A 20,000-nucleotide genomic window follows, 5' to 3' on the forward strand; every position below is an offset into this window, starting at 1 on the left:
AAATGGTACGTCATTTGCGGTGACCCACTTCCGGTTGAACGCATGTCTTGGCTCCAACTTCTGATCCATGCAGTACACTCTGGCATTTATTCCCTCATCCTAGTGGCCAAGACGTTTGCAAAAAACTGTGTCAATATTCAATCGTGATATCGGTCTATAACTAGCACATTGTGCACTGTCCTTTCCTTCCTTAAGAATGACTGTTGTATATGCATCCAATGATTCCTCTCTCATTTCCATTACCTCCCCTAATGCATTCATATATTTACATAGTTTAGGTACTGATATTTCTTTTCATTTTTTTATATTATCCCTCTGTAAACCCATCAGGGCCCGGACTCTTTCCCCCAACATACTCTTCAGTGCAATATTCATTTCCGTAGAGGAAGATGAAAGAGCGCACAAACCTTGCGCATTACCTCAATAAATAGTGACTGATTTTATTAATAAGGAAATATACTCATTAAACAGGCTGAACTGCTGTAATACTGACACTCAGTGGCTGAATATATCCTTGCCATGGGAACTCTGCCATACTGAAGTTTCTATCTGCCAAACCCAGCTCTGATGAAGAAGGGAGCACCCTTCGAAACGCGTTAGCCTTCATACCCCCCCTTTTTGATATACCTGTAACCCTGTTTGGCTTATGGTTACTTATGCCTGTTATACAATCATTTTGTGAGTATATTTCCTTATTAATAAAATTAGTCACTATTTATTGAGGTAATGCGCAAGGTTTGTGCGCTCTTTCTTTCATCTTCCTCTACAGTTTTATTAATCTTCCCCAGCTTCATGATAGAGCTGTACAACCTCTGATCACCAGTTGATGAATACACAACACGCTGCTTGTCACTAACGCCTGTTTGATCTGAGTCCTTGAGCGCAGGAGATAATGGATCTTTGGTGGCAATATTAATTTCCTCCTGAGATATTACTCGATCTAGAGCTACCAGTTTCTCTTCCGCTAGCTTTGGTAAATGTGTGAAGAAATTCCACCCTCCTGCTTATCCTTTCTTCTTCCGTCTTGTTTCTTTGGATTCACTTCATAAAGCTTACTATAAAACTTTTGGAACACACTTGCGATATCCGTGGTGGAGTAGACCAGCTCTCCTTTCTCATTTTTTATTTTTTCTATATAATTTATAGATTTCTTATCTTTTAACCTCTTCATCAAATGTTTCCCTGGTCTATTTCCCCACCTATACAGTGAGGAACAGAAGTATTTGAACACCCTGCGATTTTGCAAGTTCTCCCATTTAGAAATCATGGAGGGGTCTTAAGTTCATATTGTAGGTGCATTCCCACTCTGAAAGACAGAATTAAAAAAAAAAAAAAATCAGGAAATCACATTGTATGATTTTTAAAGAATTTATTTGTCTTGCACTGCTGAACATAAGTATTTGAACACCTGAGAAAATCAGTGTTAATATTTGGTACAGAAGACTTTGTTTGCAATTACAGAGGTCAATCGTTTCCTGTAGTTCTTGACCAGGTTTGCACACACTGCAACAGGGATTTTGGCCTACTCCTCCACACAGATCTCCTCTAGATCGGTCAGCTTTTGGGGCTGTCGCTGAGCAACACGGAGTTTCAGCTCCCTCCAAAGATGTTCAATTGGATTTAGGTCTGGAGACTGGCTAGGCCACTCCAGAACCTTGATATGCTTCTTACGGAGCCACTCCTTGGTTATCCTGGATGTGTGCTTCGGGTCTTTGTCATTTTGGAAGACCCAGCCACAAACCATCTTCAATGCTCTGACTGAGGCAAGGAATCTCACAATAAATGGCCCCATTCATCCTCTCCTTAATACAGTGCAGTCGTCCTGTCCTCTTCGCAGAAAAGCACCCCCAAAGCATGATGTTACCACCCCCATGCTTCACAGTAGGGATGGTGTTCTTGGGATGCAACTCATCCTTTTTCCTCCAAACACGACAAGTGAAGTTTAGACCAAAAAGTTCTACTTTGGTCTCATCTTACCATATGACTTTCTCCCATGCCTCCACTGGATCATCCAGATGGTCATTGGCAAACTTCAGACGGGCCTGGACGTGATGACTGGAGCAGGGGAACCTTCCGTTCAAGGTTCCTTAGGAGGATCATTGAGAAGTGGGTCATTTTCATACCCCTCTTTAAGAAGACTCAAGAATGTGTTCTTGTGGCCCCTAGGAAGTTCTTTTGAGTTAGGATTGAACATTCAAAGTTGCCCTCCTGGGGAGGCTCAGACAGCATCCTTGATAAGGCATTGGCCTTACCATTCCTCGATCCAGGTCGATGTGATATTATAAAATTGAATCTGGAAAAGAATAAAGACCAACGTGCTTGTCTAGAAGACAATCTCTTGGCCGAGCGAATGAATTCCAGATTTTTATGGTCAGTGAGATCAGTTACAGGATGATTAGCCCCTGCTAACAGATGCTTCCATTAAGAATAGGCTTCCTTAATTGCCAGTAACTCTCTTTATTCCCAATGTCGTAATTCTTTTCGGCTGAGGACATCAAACGAGAGAAGTAAGTACAAGGATGAAGCTGCATTTTTTTCATCACTTCGCTGAGACAGGATAGCTCTCACGGCAGAACCAGAAGCATCCACTTCCACTATAAAGGGTAGTTCAGGATCGGGATGTACCAAAATTGGTGCAGAAGTGAAAATTGTTTTTAGCTTTATAAACGCAGCCTGTGCCTCAGGGGTCCACACGAAGGGTACCCCTTTCTTTGTCAGCTGTGTAATTGGAGCTATCACCTTAGAAAAGTTTCTTAGAAATTTTCTGTAGAAGTTGGCATACCTGACGAAACATTGAATTTCCTTAACATTTCCAGGTGCTGACCAATCTACTACTGCTTTTATCTTCTCGGGATCCATTTTCACTCGCTCTGTAGAAATGATATAGCCTAAGAATTGGATCTGGGTTTGTTCAAACTCACATTTCACCAATTTAATGTAAAGTCTATTCTTCCTTAATCTTTCAAAGACAGTGCAAACATTTTCGCGGTGCTCCTCCCAATTATCGGAAAAGATAAGAATATCATCCAGATAAGCAGTTACAAATTGGTCCAACAGATCACGAAAAACATTGTTGATGAAATGCTGAAAAATTGCTGGGGCGTTGCAAAGTCCAAACGGCATAACCAAGGACTCGAAATGCCCATACCTGGTTCTAAAGGCGGTTTTCCATTTGCCTCCTTGATGAATGCGAATAAGGTTATATGCCCCTCGTAAATCAAGTTTTGTAAAGATTTTGGCAGAACGAAGTCCTTCCAACATTTCAGAGATCAAGGGTAGTGGATAGCGGTTTTTAATTGTGATTTTATTCATGGCTCTGTAGTAAGTGCATGGACTCAAGGTAGAGTCTTTTCAACGAAGAACAGGGCTGCTCCTGCAGGAGATGTTGAGTGTCTAATAAAGCCTTTCTCTAAATTCTTATCGATCCACTCCCTGAGCACTTTTAATTTGGGTTCCGACAGATTGAAAAGGCATCCAAAAAGGTATTTCTGCTCCTGGGAGCAGTTCAATGGGACAATCATATGGGAAATGAGGAGGTAATTGATTGGCAATTTTCTTGTCACAGACATCCCAGAACTCATTGTATTGTGGGGTCACGTTGTCATATAACTGGAAAGCTACTATATCACTTTGCGATTCCTTGGCCGGTGAAGAACTTGGTCGACAAAGTTTCTTACAATATTTTTCACAGTGGGGGGATGTAAAATCTATAGTCCGTGCTTCCCAGTTGATGGAAGGATTGTGAGTGGAGAACCAAGGAATGCCCAGAATGATAGGAAACTTGGGTGACGTAATCAGCTGAAAGCTGATGGTCTCACAATGGTCAACCTCAAACTGCAGTTCCAGGGGAACCGTTCTATGGGTAAGGGTGAACCATCAACTTTCTCCATATCAATAGGGGTAAATGTATTTCTTTCTTGAATATTATTGCTGTGGGCAAATTCTATATCCTAAAAGTTCCCCTCAGCCCCGGAGTCCAGCATAGTGAGCAGGAGAGTAGAGTTCACTTTATTTTCTTCAGGAATCCGTGGGGAGACAGACTGGCTAAAAGCGTTTTTGTTCAGGCACAATCACATCAGCCATAGCAATTGTTCTTCTAACTTTGTTAGGACAATTAACTGCATAATGACCGGAGTCCCTACAATATAGACATAAGTTCTCTGAACATCTCTCTTTCTCCTGAATGGAAATGGATCTCTTGATAGCATCAACCTGCATAGGCTCGGGAGTGTTAGAACCCAGAGAGACTTTTGAATCCTGCTGAACAAATGGACTAGCAGAGAGATGCATGCCCCTATTATTTCCAAACAATCCCAGCCTCTCCTTCCTCCTTTCTGTAAGTCTTTGATCAATACGGATACATAATTGGATGAATTCCTCAAGGTCATTAGGAATATCTACTCTGGCAAGCTCATCCTTTCCCTATTCAGAAAGCCCTTGGCGGAACTGGCTTTTTTGTGCTGCAGGGTTCCAAGTGGTATCTGCGATCCAACATCTGAATTCGGCTGTGTGTTCAGCAACCGAGCATTTACCCAGCCGCAGACTATGCAACTTTGCTTCGGCAGGTAGCACAACGGTTGGGATCATCAAAAACCTGATTCATCGCGGTCAAAAAGGTATCAAAATTATTCAGAGTGCCATTGTCTTGTTCTATATAAGGGGAGGCCCAAGCTAGAGCTTCCCAGTCAGAAGTCCAATAATAAACATTACCTTCTTTTTCTATGAAGGAAATGCAGCAGGGTGTTTTTGGAACTGTATACGACATTGATTAAGGAAACACCTGTAGTGGCGGCGGTCTCCATTAAACTTAGATGGCTGGGGCATATGTGAGTTAGTATCATCTTGGTTCAGTTGTCCATTGTCTTTGCAGAGTATGAATCTCTCCCTGTTGCCTATCCACTATGCTTTCTAGTTTGGCAAACTTTTTCTTAATGGGTAACCCCGAATTCCTGCAGCTCAGCAATTTGCTGCCTAAGAGGAGCCACAATGTTTGCTATAGTGGCTTCCATGTTTGGGCCAGATTATTCTGTCACGATCAGGGGTCAGGCTCAAAGACCAGTTGCTATAGCAGTGGAAAGGCTTACCTGAAACCAGCAGGATAGGTACACAGGCAGGTCACCGTGGCAGAGGAGTGGGATCACCCAAGGTGCGGAGCCGAAGTACCAACCGGTGTTCACCAGAGCTCCTGATGATGGAGATGGATTTGGCTGCAGGTTAGCACCAGGTCGCGATCCTCAGGATCACGCCACCAGGAGGTAGCGTACAAGCAGGTAAGGATCAAACAAAAATGTGGTCAGTAAACAAGCCAAGGTCGGTAAGGAGCAGTCGCAGGTAGGGATCAGGCAGAAGCGTAGTCGACAACAAGCCAAGGGTCAATAACGAGTGACAGCAAATTAGAGATAAGGAGCATGATACTGGCTGGAGATCACAATAATCTGGCAAACAGGAAGTGCAGAGACATGGCTTTTATCATTAAGTTCATGAGAAGAGCAAGGGGTTTAAGGTTCATGATAAACAAGGTCAAGGTAGGATCATCCAAATAATTGTCAAGGGAGCTGTCCAGCATTCCAGGTGGCTCAGCCAGAAGAAACATTGCCACTCACCGCAGAAGGCCCAGGTATGGACCCAGGCTCTGACAGACTCATTCAATCTCCATGTAGCCCTCTCATTCTGAGTTCCCTTTATTCTTCAACTAGCTGTTACTGGAGCATGATCTGAAATGGACTTAACCTTAATATCAGTTCCAATCAATGATTCTAGATGTCTATGCTCAATTAAAATGTAATCCAAACACGAGTACGATCTATGTGCCGCTGAGAAGTATAATTTCTTTCCTTAGGATGACTCATTCTCCATATATCTATTAGTTAAATTTGATATAACCTTTTCTTTAACGTTCTTAAAACTCTACTCTCTTCTCTCTGCACACCTGAAGATACATCCATCGAGGGGTCTAAACACAGGTTAAAGTCCTCTGCCATCACTAGAAAACCTTTTTTAAAGTTCATTATCTTTCCAAGAACCTCCTGGAGAAATTTTTCAGGCTTCCTGTTTGGGCAGTAGACATTAACCAACGTGTATTCTTGCCCCTTCAGAACTCCCCTAATACCTAAATATCGACCACCTGGGTTGACCTATTTCTCTTCCACTTTGAAGTTTGAATCTCTTGCAAATCCAGTTGCAACTCCCTTGGCCCTCTTTATCGGTGAATCTGCATGATGCCATTGTGGATAGTTCCTTGAGTATAACTTAACCCTGGAATCATGCGTTAAATATGGTTCCTATAAAAAGGCAACATCTATAGAGTGACGTTGTATTTTCCTCAATACCTTGTGTCTCTTAGTTGGAGAATTCAACCCTTTCACATTATGTCAATGTTAATTGAACTCATATCTCTTTATTAATCCTCTTTCCTCCTACTCTCATGTCTCCACGCAAATCTCCCCTAGTCTTCATATAATGGACAACTATCTCCTCCCCCCTATCTCTACTCCCCCCTCCCCCCCCCCATTTCCCCCTTAAAATCTCCCTGGCCTACATAATGGCCTGGAATCTGATGTGAGTTCACTGCTGATTCCTGTTTTGGGCTATGACTCTGCACATAGAACATAGAAAACTTCCCAGGTCCCCCCTTCCCCTCATTAGGGATATATCGTTACTTATCCTATTAGATCCCTAGAGGTCAGGATAAAGAAAGGATCAGCGGTAGGGCGGGCAGAGGGACGAGGCAGGCTCAGGAGAAAAGAAAATCAAAAATCCCTTACCTTTCTTTGACCCTCTCCTACCCACCACCACCTCTCATTTCCTCCTTTTATTCACTTGTTGCCAATTATCATTTTTCAACTCTATACTCACTTGACCTTTCCGCCAACCCCACAATATCTACCATCTGCAACTCTAATTTATTGCAAAAGTCTCTCATATCTTCTGGAAATCTTAGCCTAGCCGATTTTCCGTCCCTCCATCCGATCAGACATGCTGGGAATCCCCAATTGTATTGAATTTTTTTCTCTCTCATCTGATCCAAAAGAGGTTTCAACATTCTTCTCCTCGATAAAGTCTCTGGGGCTACATCCGCATATATTTGCAAACTATTCTCTCCATATTTAATTTCAGGTCTATCTCTCAATTTTTTCCAGATCTTCTCTGTCCACATAATGATGGAAACGTATAATCACATCTCTTGGGAACTCTGATACAATTCCTATTGGTTTCTTTATTCTGTGTATTCTTTCTAATTTCAAAGAGCTCGGACTCTCAATTAACGAGCTCAATACAACTTTCTCTCTTAAGTCCTCTTCTTTAGATACCTCAGGTAGACCTCGAATCCTCAGATTATTTCTTCTGTTTCCATTCTCTTGATCTTCTAATCTGTATGTCAGTTCCTGCTGTTCTTTTTTCATTTTGTCTACCTGCAACTGCAGATTTACAAGTTGCTGGACCTGGGTGTCCATCTTCTCCTCTACTTCCTCCACTGTCGTTAATATACGCCCCAGGTCGTCGTGAATCCCAGCTATTTCATTTTTCATACAGAGTTCCAAATTTGCAAACATTTCCACCATCTCAGTTCTTGTAGGAATTTGAGAAAAAGCACTCTGCTGATCTACGGAACTTTGTTCTATTACACTATCAGTATTTATCGAATTATTGGTTGCAATTCCGTCTCATTTTCCATATGACAATCTAGTTTGCTCCTCATCAGACTTCCATCTTCCTTCATGTTGTTTCTCAGGGCCATGTTTCTCTGGACTTTTATCCCGTGTGGCCATATACTTCTTACTAGTGCTCCTATTTGAATTTGCCTGTGGGGTGTTCTCCCCACTTCCCTTGGCTGGTTTACTTTTCATTTTGCTTAGGTTTATCTTTTAGTTTTATTTTTATGCTTTGGAGGTTTTTGGTACCTTTTTGGTTTTTCAGCAGCTGAATTGACTTCCAGCGCTCCCTTATCTCTATGTGCTTATCTTTTAGTTTTGCTTATTCTGATCTCTTTCAGTAATATCCGCCATGCAAACAGTCTCTGTATAATCCCAATAAGTTTTAGTAGGGAGTATGGTATTTTATACCTTCTCCTGACCACTGAGCACCTCTCACACATTAATATATTGCTCACTTAGTCCCCCCTTACATACATAGAAATCCTATTACCAGCATAGAACAGTGTCACTTCATAAACATCTCGCCATCGTCTACACCACTCACCAACTCCTTTAGTAGCGCTGCATCCATATACTGGTCATATCTTAAAAACGATTCACCTTGTGGGGGGACTTCAGCGGCAGCTTACTCCATCCTGTGTGGTTGGTTTACAGGTGTCTCAGGGTTACCTACTCCTTCTGTCCCAAGTTGTCACAGGGTCTCAGGATCTCTGCACCCCAAATTTAACAGTCCCTCCTGGGTTCCATCCAGGATCGATCCTTCCCTGGGATATCTCCTTCCTCCTGTCCTCACACTCTCCGTCCAGTAGCTTCTACTCACAATAATTTGTCCTCCACCAGCCCTCTCTCAGCCACCCATCACTCCCCTGTCCCACTGCAGGGATCTCCCCCGCTCTGGCGCGGTACGCTCCTACTGTGGTCCCGCACCACCCCGCCTGCAACAGTGGGACGCCACAGACTAGTGGGGGATAGTCTCCCTCCCCAAGAGATACGGGATGCAGCAGGACATCCAAAGGGCACTCCCTCAGTGCCGGCCGTCAGATACGGAAGGTCCGGCTCACTGTGGGGTGTCAGGCGGTGTCAGGATGGCATCTTCGTAACTCCAACCTCTGTAGCTCCTACTCCTCTCCTGCTCACATCTCCATGTTCAGGCCCCTCCCCTGAAGTTAGTTTTCTAATATGGGCTGCAGCCCCTGCCTTTGTAGGAAACCATTTTTTACAACACTGTTTTCGTTGAACAGCATTGTTCACATATATTGAGAATTGTACTACAGCGTCCTCTCTCTGCCTGTCTGCGTCATGCAGACATATTTTCAAAAGCGCTAAATGTTCTGAAACAGCCTGAAGTTCAGATTCCAATGCCTCTTTTCTTATCGAAGTGAGACAAGTCCAGTTCTGTTATCAACTGGAAAGGATCCGCCAGTTGGGTTGGTACTACATATTTATTCAATTCTCAAGCAATGGGATTCCACTGGCCTGACGTGGGCCCCCAACTTGAGTGGGCTCGCAGTGCGATAATCTGGCACCTTTTTCTTACCTCAACTAAACTGATGCAATTTCTAAGCTTTCTGAATGTTCTATGGCTTATACTACAAAAACAAAATTTTAAACCCAGAGGCTAGCACAATTCTGCTACTATAAATGCTAACATTTGTATCTCCAGTTTACACAGATCGAATATCCCACTTCTGGTACCATGTGTTTTATCACTGATAAGTGATGGTTTACATGCTTGGGGTTGTATTCGATGTGTAAAGAGAGATCAAACAAATACTTATAAATATAGCATTTAATTGTGCAATGATCGATATAGTGACAGAAGTACAAATGCAATGGTATCAAAAGAATATATAAAAACTTAGCTGCAAGTAGAATATAGATGCTCTTCCAAAAGTACCCACCCGTTTGCCAACAGTTTGGCAGACAATCAGCGCAGACACGTGCTTCTCGACATTCTGTTAAGAGGACTAGCTTATTCCAGTTTAGGCTGTGGTAGATACAGACTAGTATGTGACTAAATGACTAATCAAAGTTGTTTGGGCAGTGATATCACCTTTTAAGGGGGACAGTAAGCTCGGTCATACTGCATTCCTCAAGCAGTTAAGGTAAAGCCATGTCCTTATATGGCTCTTAGACCAGGTCTTAGAAGAGGCTTTCCTTTACCTAAGAAAGCCACAGGTAAGGAAAAATTAGGTTTATCCATCACCCATCCCCCCAATACATTTCTGAGCCCTGCCTCAATCCAGCGCTGTGCCCGAGAGCAGCATTACTGCGTGCTCTCTCCTCACGGGGCATTTGATGTAGTAGCAGGAGACATTGTACATTACAGGACACAGGCTTTGATATTCATAGAGCCAAGGTTATAGGCTGGTACCTTCAGGAGATTGGACACGGCCTAATATTTGCTGGACACACCCCCTTGGACATAACCCTACCCTACTTCATAAGAGCTCAGTTTTTTTTACTAGTGTCCAAACATGCTGGACCTCTTCTTCCTTATGGAGAAATCCTTGCTTCACTAGTTTATTTACTTTGCATTATCTTGGTATTCTGGCAGTGAATTCCTAACTTGTATTTTTCTTTTAGGTAATTTCTGCACGAAAAGGAGAATTTGAGACAGGCTTTGAAAAAGGAGGGCAGACGAGAGAGCACGCTATGTTGGCAAAAACAGCTGGTGTAAAACATTTAATAGTTCTTGTTAACAAAATGGATGATCCGACAGTGAACTGGAGCATCGACAGGTATCTCCATAAAACTGTACAGTGTACAATATTTTTGTTCAAACTGTCAGCAAAAATTGTACAATAAAGGACTCCCAGCACAGAAGGCATTAATCAGTGCTACCCATGTCTGTGCCACGGATATCTGTTGTAGCAAAGCAGAACCAGTTTGCTGAAGATCCTCTTGGCAGCTAGTTTTAAGTGTTCAGTGAGGAGAATTTATCAAAACTGGAGCCGTCCGAGTCTGGAGCAATTGTACGTGGCATCCAGTCAGTTGCTCAAAGCAACATTAGCCCATGTGAACATGCTGTAATGTAGTACGTGTTCTCATTAAAATCAAGGCACATCCGTTGATGAATTAGAAGACTTTAAAGGAGATGTATGGCCAAAGCTCTTTTGCTATACTTCTCCTATGGATCACAGGAGTACACTTAGTTCTGTACTCCTGTTACCCAGATGCAGTCAGCAGCGGGCTAAAGCCTGCTGTCGGCTGACGTCAGAGATGGTCCAGGCTTTGTAGGGATCCCAACAATGTTGGGACGATTATAGCATACAAAAAAACCTAAGTAAGTGTATGCTGGTTTCTACTGCAAGATAAGACTCTTTCCAAAAATGCAAAACACATTAAAAATGCATGTGAGAAAACATGCAAAATGCATTAACTGCAACTTGCATAGGTGTGAACCAGGTCTGACTGCAGAGAATTTCTTGCTTGCTCCACTGTTCATTGAAGTCTGTGAATGGGTGGGTGAGTCTCAGTCACATGAGAGCTCTTTTTCAGAAGTTTGATAATAAAACTAAAATGATTAAACCTTTGAACTGACATTTGATCCTGGCTGCGAGGATAGCTGTTGCACAGTGTTGGCGCCATTCAGTAATAACATATTAATATGTTAATGAAAAATTGAATTGGATCATGATCAATGATGAATTTTCCTGTACCCTTAACAATAATTAAACAAAGTATGATAACATGTGACAGTTATGGATAAAATAGCCGCCGATGGACAAGTGAGACCCGGGAGGCATTCTTTTAACTGCTCTTGATTCCATTGCTTCCTTCTTTCTCTTTTTCATTTATTTCTACTACTTGTGTTTAATTTTGTTTTTTTTGTTTTTTTGCTCAATGCTTTTTTTTTTTTTTTTTTCTTTTCCTGTGTACGCCTTTATACCATACATCTTATAATATCCTAACCCCAACAAAATACAAGTCAGTATGTATGTGGTCAAATCTCTCATGTTGTTCAATCATACTGTATATTGAAGATTGTATGGTGTAAGTTTTTTTTTTTTTTTTTTTTTTTTTATTGAATTACACTTTCGTGTATGTAAAGAACATTATGTAAAACAATTTTACTTCATGGGTTTGTTTTACATAATCATATTTACATATAGACCTCAATCACATGACCGCTGGAGTCCCGCCTACCCATTCACGGGCAGCAGTGATCAACAGCAGAGCAAAGAGGAAAAGCTCTGCTGTCAGTCAAAATCCCTGTGCCATTCTGCAAGAATCTAGAACATGCAGAATGAGTGGCAGCACAGAAGCAAGCAGATTGCCTACAATTGCGTTGCTACTCAAAAAATAGGGAACTGGCTGGATTTTCACAGCCACACACATAATTAGATAAGATATTGGTACGTACAGTGTGACCTATAAACTGTACAACTCAATTGAAAAGCAAACATAAGTCTTTTTTTTGGGAGGGGGGGAGTAAACCTAAAAAACTAAAATAATGTGGTTGCATAAATGTGCACACCCTCTTATAACTGGGGATGTAGCTCTGTTCAGAATAAAGTAATCACATTCAAAATTGTTAAATAGGAGTCAGTACTCATCTGCCATCATTTAAAGGGCCTCTGATTAATCCCAAATAAAGTTCAGCTGTTCTAGTAGGTCTTTCATGACATTTTCTTAAAAGGTATCGGTCAGGAGAAGGGTACAATATAATTTCCAAGGCATTAAATATACCATGGAAGACGGTGAAGAGTCATCAAGTGGAGAAAATATGGCGCAACAGTGACATTACCAAGAACTGGACGTTCCTCCAAAATTGATGGAGACGAGAAGAAAACTGGTCTGGGAGGCTACCAAGAGGCTTACAGCAACATTAAAGGAGCTGCAGGAATATCTGGCAAGCACTGGCTGTGGTATATGTGACGACAATCTCCCGTATTCTTCATATGTCTGGGCTATGGTGTCGAGTGGCAAGACGGAAGCCTTTTCTTACAAAGAAAAACATCCTAGCTCGACTAAATTTTGCAAAAACAAATCTGAAGTCTCCCAAAAAGCATGTGGGAAAATGGGTTATGGTCTGATGAAACCAAGGTTGAAGTTTTTGGCCATAATTCCAAAAGATATGTTTGGTGCAAAAACACTGCACATCACCAAAAGAACACAATACCCACAGTGAAGCATGGTGGTGGCAGCAACATACTTTAGGGCTGTATTTCTTCAGCTAGAACTGGGGCCTTAGTCAAGGTAGAGGGAATTATGAACAGTTTGAAATACCAGTCAATATTGGCACAAAACCTTCAGGCTTCTGCTAGAAAGCTGAACATGAAGAGGAACTTCATCTGTCAGCATGACAACAACCCAAAGCAGACTTCCGGTTCTGGCACCGTATGTGAGAAACGCAGGACTCGCTGCTCCGGGCCCTCCGGCATACAACATCGGCATTCCGCTCCTGGGACTCTTGCCACGAGGCCCCTGCACACATTGCCCCTGCACCTCGGCGCCCCCCTGCATGGAGCGGTACCTTCAGCCGGCTCCTCCCAGCTCTGTATCCGCTCCATGGCCCGACATGTGCAGCTCTCTTTCCTCTGCAGCCAAGATGGCCGACGGAATGGAGACAGGTAAAGCAGAAACACAGACAGCCCCAGCTCCTCATGACTCACAAATTCAAGCAGATCGATATGACAGAATAGCTCAGGCTGTGGCTGCATTTCTTTCACCTACTATAACTTTAGCAGTGGATCGTGCAGTGTCGCTGGGCATAGATCAAATCAGAAAAGAATTAAATGAACAGGCCAAACATTTATCTGAAACAGAGTAGCGGCTTTCTGACTTGGAGGATGATGTCCACTCTGTTAAAGCAGGTGCACACCAAGTCGTACGCATGCAGCAATCTATCCTAGATAAATTGGATGATCTAGAAAATCACGCACGCAGAAGCAACCTGCACATCATCGGTCTCCTTGAGTCATTCAGCACAGGAGGCCTCCTGGATCTTTGCTCTACACACATCCCTGCAGCCCTGGGCCTAGCCTCACCATGCATAGTGAAAAGAGCACACCGCTTAGGCTCACCCTCAAATGACAGACACACGCCTCATTCTGTAATCGACAAATACCTCAACTATGCAGATTGGCTATCCTTAACCATTTGCCGGGCTATCCTTACCATTTGTGTGAAGAAAATGATAACATGGCCGAATGGCGGGCGGCAAATGTCATCAGCGTTCCGGGTGGACGCCATATGGCGTCCTCCCACACATGCGCAGATTGCGCTCCTGCAGAGCGGCGTGATCTGTCACCGCCCGTGTACCTCGGACACGGCCGATGACAGATCTGAGTATCGGCCCCGTTGCCGGTACCATGTGACCTGCTGTGACCAATCGCAGCAGGTCACATGACAGTTGTATACAATGGGTGGCTTCATTCATGCCATCCATTGTATACTAGTGTCTAGCTGTGAATGGTCAAAAAAAAAAAACCCTGAATGAATCTATGTCATTCAGGTAAATGCTTGCTTATAGCAAAGTAATTCTTTGCTATAAGCAAGTTGTGTAAAAAAAAAAAAAAAAATACTGATTACTTCCCCAAAGTAGTACAATGTTACTATGGTAACATTGTACTACTTTGGCCATAGTGAAATATGAAAAACAAATCTTAAAGAAAAAAAAATTAACAAAAAAAACAAAAAAAAAATAAATAAAAAAAAAAAAAAAAAAAATATATATATATATATATATATTTTTTTTTTTTCATACTGTCACCAGTCAGTGCCCCTGATCACCGCCATGCCAGTTATATGATGACGCTGTACTGCACTGGTGACAATATGTAAAAAAAAATAGACTAATTTTTTCATTTCGGAAAAATTATGACAAAAAAAATACAACTTCAAAAAACTCGCCAAGCCTCTTATGAAGTAGGTCGGACTGTCTACTTTGCAAAATGGGCTCATTTGGGGGATATCTGTACTGTTCTGACATTCTTGGACCTCAAGAAATTAGATTGGCCGTCAGTACTTCAGGATTGATCAATATTCAGATCTATACCATAGTTTGTGAACTCTATAACTTTCCTACAAACTAAAAAATACATCCTAATTTGGGTTATTTTCACCAAAGACATGTAGCAGAATACATTTCGGACTAAATTTATGAAGAAAAATTATTTATTTGCAAACTTTTATAACAGAAACAAAGAAACTTTTTTTTTTCTCAAAATTTTTGGTTTTTTTTTGTTAATTTAGCAAAAAATAAAAACCCCAGCGGTGATTAAATACCACCAAAAGAAAGCTCTAGTTGTGTGAAGAAAATGATAACATTTTAGTTTGGGTACAATGTTGTATGACCGTGCAATTGTCATTCAAAGTGTGAGAGCGCTGAAACCTGAAAACTGGCCTGGGCAGGAAGGTGTAAAATTGCCCGGTATTGAATTGGTGAATTCATTCCACAACTCTCGCTCACTGCAAATTGAAGGACACAAATTACTAATTTTTGCGGACTATTCACAAGAAGTATCACGCAAAAGAAAAGCCTTTCAATCCATCTGCTCTTCTCTTCACCAGAAAGGTGTGAAATTCACTCTCACCTACCCAGCCAACTTATGGGTTACCACACCTACAGGATAAACTAAGACCTTCACCCAACCAGAAAAAGCCACACACTTTTGGCACACCTACCTGAACGACAGTCAACTCGCCAAACCCTCAACATCCCATTCGTGATCCAGGACCCAGAGACCAACGCAGTCTTCGTAAGGACCCTCCGAAATGAGTGAACCACCATGCCGGCAAACTTTGGCCTCCATGACCCTACTTCTACTCAGCAACTTGCCTCATTGCTCAGGGAACCCCAGGTCATCCACATATGACTTCTCAACCGCCCCCACACAAGTCAATCTTCCAAAAGCCAGATAACATATCGTTATTTTGTTATTACATACATGCTGTATTTTTCTTTTCTGTTTTTGATACTTAAGCAAATTTGTTACTGTTACTTGTCCTGTCGCAGTCCATATGGTCCTCCATTCCCCGACATTACCGGCAATTTCTGAGAGTCAGCAACTCCTCTCCGTTTTATGAAGTTCACAAAACCGAAAAGAAAAAAAGAAAATGAAGGCAGATTTACACCTCAGAATACTCTTACGCCCAGAGCGGATCTCGTACCCTGAAATTTCTGGTTACACTTGTCGTAGTAAGGAGTACCATGCGGAAAAATGCGAAGTCCAGACTAACGCACTGGTTTTATGTATGCACTTGTGTATTACCAAGCCCCTGTTGGGTCTAACCTGTGCCTTCTCCACTCTCCCTTTTCACTCTGTTCTTTTCTCTCTCTACTGAGGAACCTAGGCCTTCACGCCACTGCTATCAGCCCCGAGCAGTATTTCCATTTTGGTTTTGGGCAGGGAAGGAGTTGTTTCCAGCTTACACTAGTCCTACTCATCTGAACACCTAATCTACATTGTTAAAATGATCTCCATTATATCTTGGAATGTCAAAGGCTTAAGATCTCCCCACAAGCGCTTGGCGGTATTACGCCACTTAAAGCGACTGAAAGTAGATATAGCACTGCTTCAGGAAACTCACTTAACATGTGCGGCCTTCCCACGCATGAAAAAATTATGGGTAGAGTATGTAACTGGCTCGCCCTCGATCAAAGGCAGAGCAGGAGTAATCCTCCTCATCCACAAACTGCTTTCTACTACAATCCTATCCACTGAGACCAATTTGATGAGGGACATCTTGTCGCCATTCACATCAAATTAGGCTCTACTGACCTAGTCCCTCACTAATCTATACACTCTCAACTTACCCACTAAACAATTCTTTCAATCTATCCTCACAGATATCAAAATTTGTCCACTTGCCTCTCCTTATGAGTGACATTTCAACTCCTGTATGGACTGGCTGGAGGACAGATCGAAGAGCAATGACCACCCTTCGGGCAGTCTGCCATGCTCTCCCCCTGCTCCCACGGTGTTGGCTAATTTTACAGAGACACTACAAATAACAGACATTTGGCGGCTATCTCACCCGGATGGTAAAGATTACACATTCTATTCACATGTTCACCATACTCTATCCAGAATTGACTACCTTTTCTGTAACTCCCTGTTGTTGCAGAACATTACTAGCTCCATCATCCATGATATAGCTATCTCCAATCATGCACCAATTTCTGTGTCCATAGAATATATGGACACAGGTTGCTCCCCCCAGAATCTGGTGCTTCCCCTCCTACCTGGCCGATAATAAGAATCTCCTTCAAGTAATCTCTGCAACCTGGGCAGAATTCATGGCAACTAATGAGGCCCAATATAGTACTCCAAACCTGTTGTGGGAGTCAGGCAAGGCTATGCTAAGGGGCAAAATAATAACATTCGCATCAGCGTACAAAAGGAAACTTTTACACAAATTCAAAGCAGCCAGCGATCAGTTAAGACATGCCCAAAGAATGCTTTCAGAATCAAAATTCCTTTGACAATACGAAAGTCTGGCTAGAAGCCAAAAACCGTTTTGATATGTGGGCTAAGGCACAGGAAAGTGTACACCAATCTTACCTGGACCTTCAATATCAGAAATTTGTCCTGACCCATTTCGCAGCCTTGAAAGACTCCCAGGGTTTTCTAAAATCTATGCCAGTTTAAATCCTATCAATTCTGGAATGGTACTATGCCCAATTATATGGTCCAGATCCGATAGACATCACACATGCTAACACATTTTTAGAATAACTTACCCTTCCTCAGGTGGATCCTTCCGAGCTAACGAATCTCAGTGCCCCGATCTCTGCTACAGATATCAACTCGGTGATACAGTCACTAGCCAATGGCAAGGCCTCTGGCCCTGATGGCTACACCACTGAATTTTATAAACTAACGGCCAAAATACTCACCTCGACCTTACAATCAGTATTCCAGAGCATCCAGGAAGAAGGTAACTATATCCCATCGGGCTATCAATCACACATTAAGTTGATAGTAAAAAAAGGCAAAGACCCAATGGAACCAGGTTCTTATCGTCCGATCTCATTATTAAATTTAGATGCTAAAATTTTATCAAAGGTAGTTGCCACCAGGTTAGCTACTATCCTACCCTCGTTTATTCACCCATCACAGGCAGGTTTTATACAGGGAAGATTGGCGGCATCCAATATTCGCAAAGTGCTATCTGTCTTAAATCATGCCCAACATAACCCACTTCAAGATTTAGCGATAATATCACTTGAGGCCAAGAAGGCCTTCGACAATGTAAACTTCACCTGGCTACAACTGGTTATTCCTAAATTCGCCTTTTCGGGCCCCTTTGTGCACCTGATCCGATCCATGTATTCAAAACCAATAGCACAAGTCATAGCAGCAGGGCTTATATCCAACCCTATTCCCTTATATAAGGGGACAAGGTTGCCCACTCTCCCCCCTTTTATTTAACCTAGCCTTAGAGCCACTGGCGCGTTTTATACTTTCCAAATCACATCTTCACGGAATTCAAATAGGCCACCAAGACCTTCGTATCGCTTTTTGTGGATGATATTCTGATCTTCACCTCTAACCCAAGCCTAGACATACCCCACATCTGCGATATCTTCTCTGACTTCAGGTAATGTTCTGGCTTCTCTAAACTTCTCTGAGTGAAATACTTCCATTATACCACGCTAGACACCCCCCCCCCCCCATCCTGGACACTATCCATGGTATTCACTTTAGCCAAACACCACATTACCTACTTAGGCATAAAGATAGGGAAAACCCCATCTTCACTATATGCACTCAGTTTTTCACCAACGGTAGACAAAATCATGGGGGAGTTGGAGATGTGGACGGTGTGATGGACGCGGGATCGCTGCCACCAATATGCGACGATCCCACGATCGCTGTCACCAATATGTGACGACCACGGCGTCAGACCCCAGCCCTTCTCACTGAACTCGTAACCGAAGGACTAGCCAGTCTAAAACCGTGATGTCACTTGTGTAACAATGCCACACCTAGCTGCACCCTGCACAACGATTTTCCAGCTAATTGGACCACAATCTATGTACCGGCAGCCTGAGCGATTGTTACTGGGTCAGGTTAATTACGCAATTAACCCTTCACACTGCCACCACCTCCTTTTTGTACAGAGAAAGAGGAAACTCGGCGATATCCGCAGTAACACTATAATGGTTGAGGTAATCGTCTGTATAACACGGTTATACAGAGGGTTAAACAAACAGTAGCATTCTCTTTAGAGGCAGGAATTTGTAAATTGTAATACAGAGCTATAGAAACCGTTCAACACTTTCAGAAGGAAAGCTTTATCACTAAAAGGTCAAACGGGTGCAATAAAAATATTTACAGAAAAAGATGTAACTAAGGTGTGTGTATATGTGTGTGTGTGTATATATATATATATATATATATATATATATATGAGAGAGAGAGAGAGATACAGTTGCAAGAAAAAGTGAACCCCTTGGGATTACGTGGAGTTTTGCATGAATTGGGCATAAAATGTGCTCTGAACGTCATCTAAGTCACAACAATAGAAGAACACAGTCTGCTGAACATAATACTACACAAACATTAGATGTTGCCATGGTTTAATTGCACATTAACATGTAAACATTCACAGTGCAGGGAGGAAAAAGTATGTGAACCTTTGGACTTAATAACTGGTTGACCCTCCTTTTGGCAGCAATAACCTCAACCAAACGTTTCCTGTAGTTGCAGATCAGACCTGCACAACGATCTGGAGTAATTTTGGACCACTCCTCTTCACAAAACTGTTTCAGTGTAGCAATATTCTTGGGATGTCTGGTGTGAATCGCTCTCTTAAGGTCATGCCACAGCATTTCAATCGGGTTGAGGTCAGGACTCTGACTGGGCCACTCCAGAAGGCGTATTCTGTGCTGTTGCAGCCATTGTTTTGTTGAATTACTTGTATGCATTGGGTCATTGTCCTGTTGCATCACCCATCCTCTGCGGAGCTTCAGTTGGCGGACAGATGGTCGTACGTTTTCCTGCAAAATGTCTTGATAAACTGTGGAATTAATTTTCCCATCAATGACAACAATCCGTCCAGGCCCTGAGGCAGCAAAGCAGCCCCAAACCATGATGCTTCCTCCGCCATGTTTTACAGTGGGGATGAGGTTTTGATGTTGGTGCGCTGTGCTTTTTTTTCTCCACACATAGTGTTGTGTGTTCTTCCCAAACAACTCAATCTTGGTTTCATCTGTCCACAGTATATTTTGCCAGTAGTGCTGTGGAAAATCCAGGTGCTCTTTTGCAAACTTCAAACGTGTTGCAATATTCTTTTTGGACAGCAATGGCTTCCTCCGTGGTGTCCTCCCATATACTCCATTCTTGTTTAATGTTTTCCTTATTGTAGATGTGTCAACAAAAATGTTAGCAT

At 42.5% G+C, this 20,000-nt stretch overlaps 1 protein-coding gene across 1 annotated transcript in view; it reads left to right on the plus strand.

The window, feature by feature from the left end:
- LOC149446015 (eukaryotic peptide chain release factor GTP-binding subunit ERF3A) overlaps positions 1-20,000 on the plus strand; it is a gene marked incomplete at its 3' end in the record, with an annotated part of 318,744 nt that overhangs the window by 119,669 nt on the left and 179,075 nt on the right. Inside the window, exon 5 of the mRNA XM_089653149.1 lies at positions 10,242-10,396. Within this exon, the coding sequence (XP_089509275.1) occupies positions 10,242-10,396 (155 nt within the window). The remainder of the gene's footprint in view (positions 1-10,241; positions 10,397-20,000) is intronic.

The sequence above is a fragment of the Staurois parvus genome, unplaced genomic scaffold (genome assembly GCF_062004578.1).
Source record: "Staurois parvus isolate SC_StPar_1 unplaced genomic scaffold, SC_StPar_1.0 ptg000702l, whole genome shotgun sequence".
Taxonomy (NCBI): domain Eukaryota; kingdom Metazoa; phylum Chordata; class Amphibia; order Anura; family Ranidae; genus Staurois; species Staurois parvus.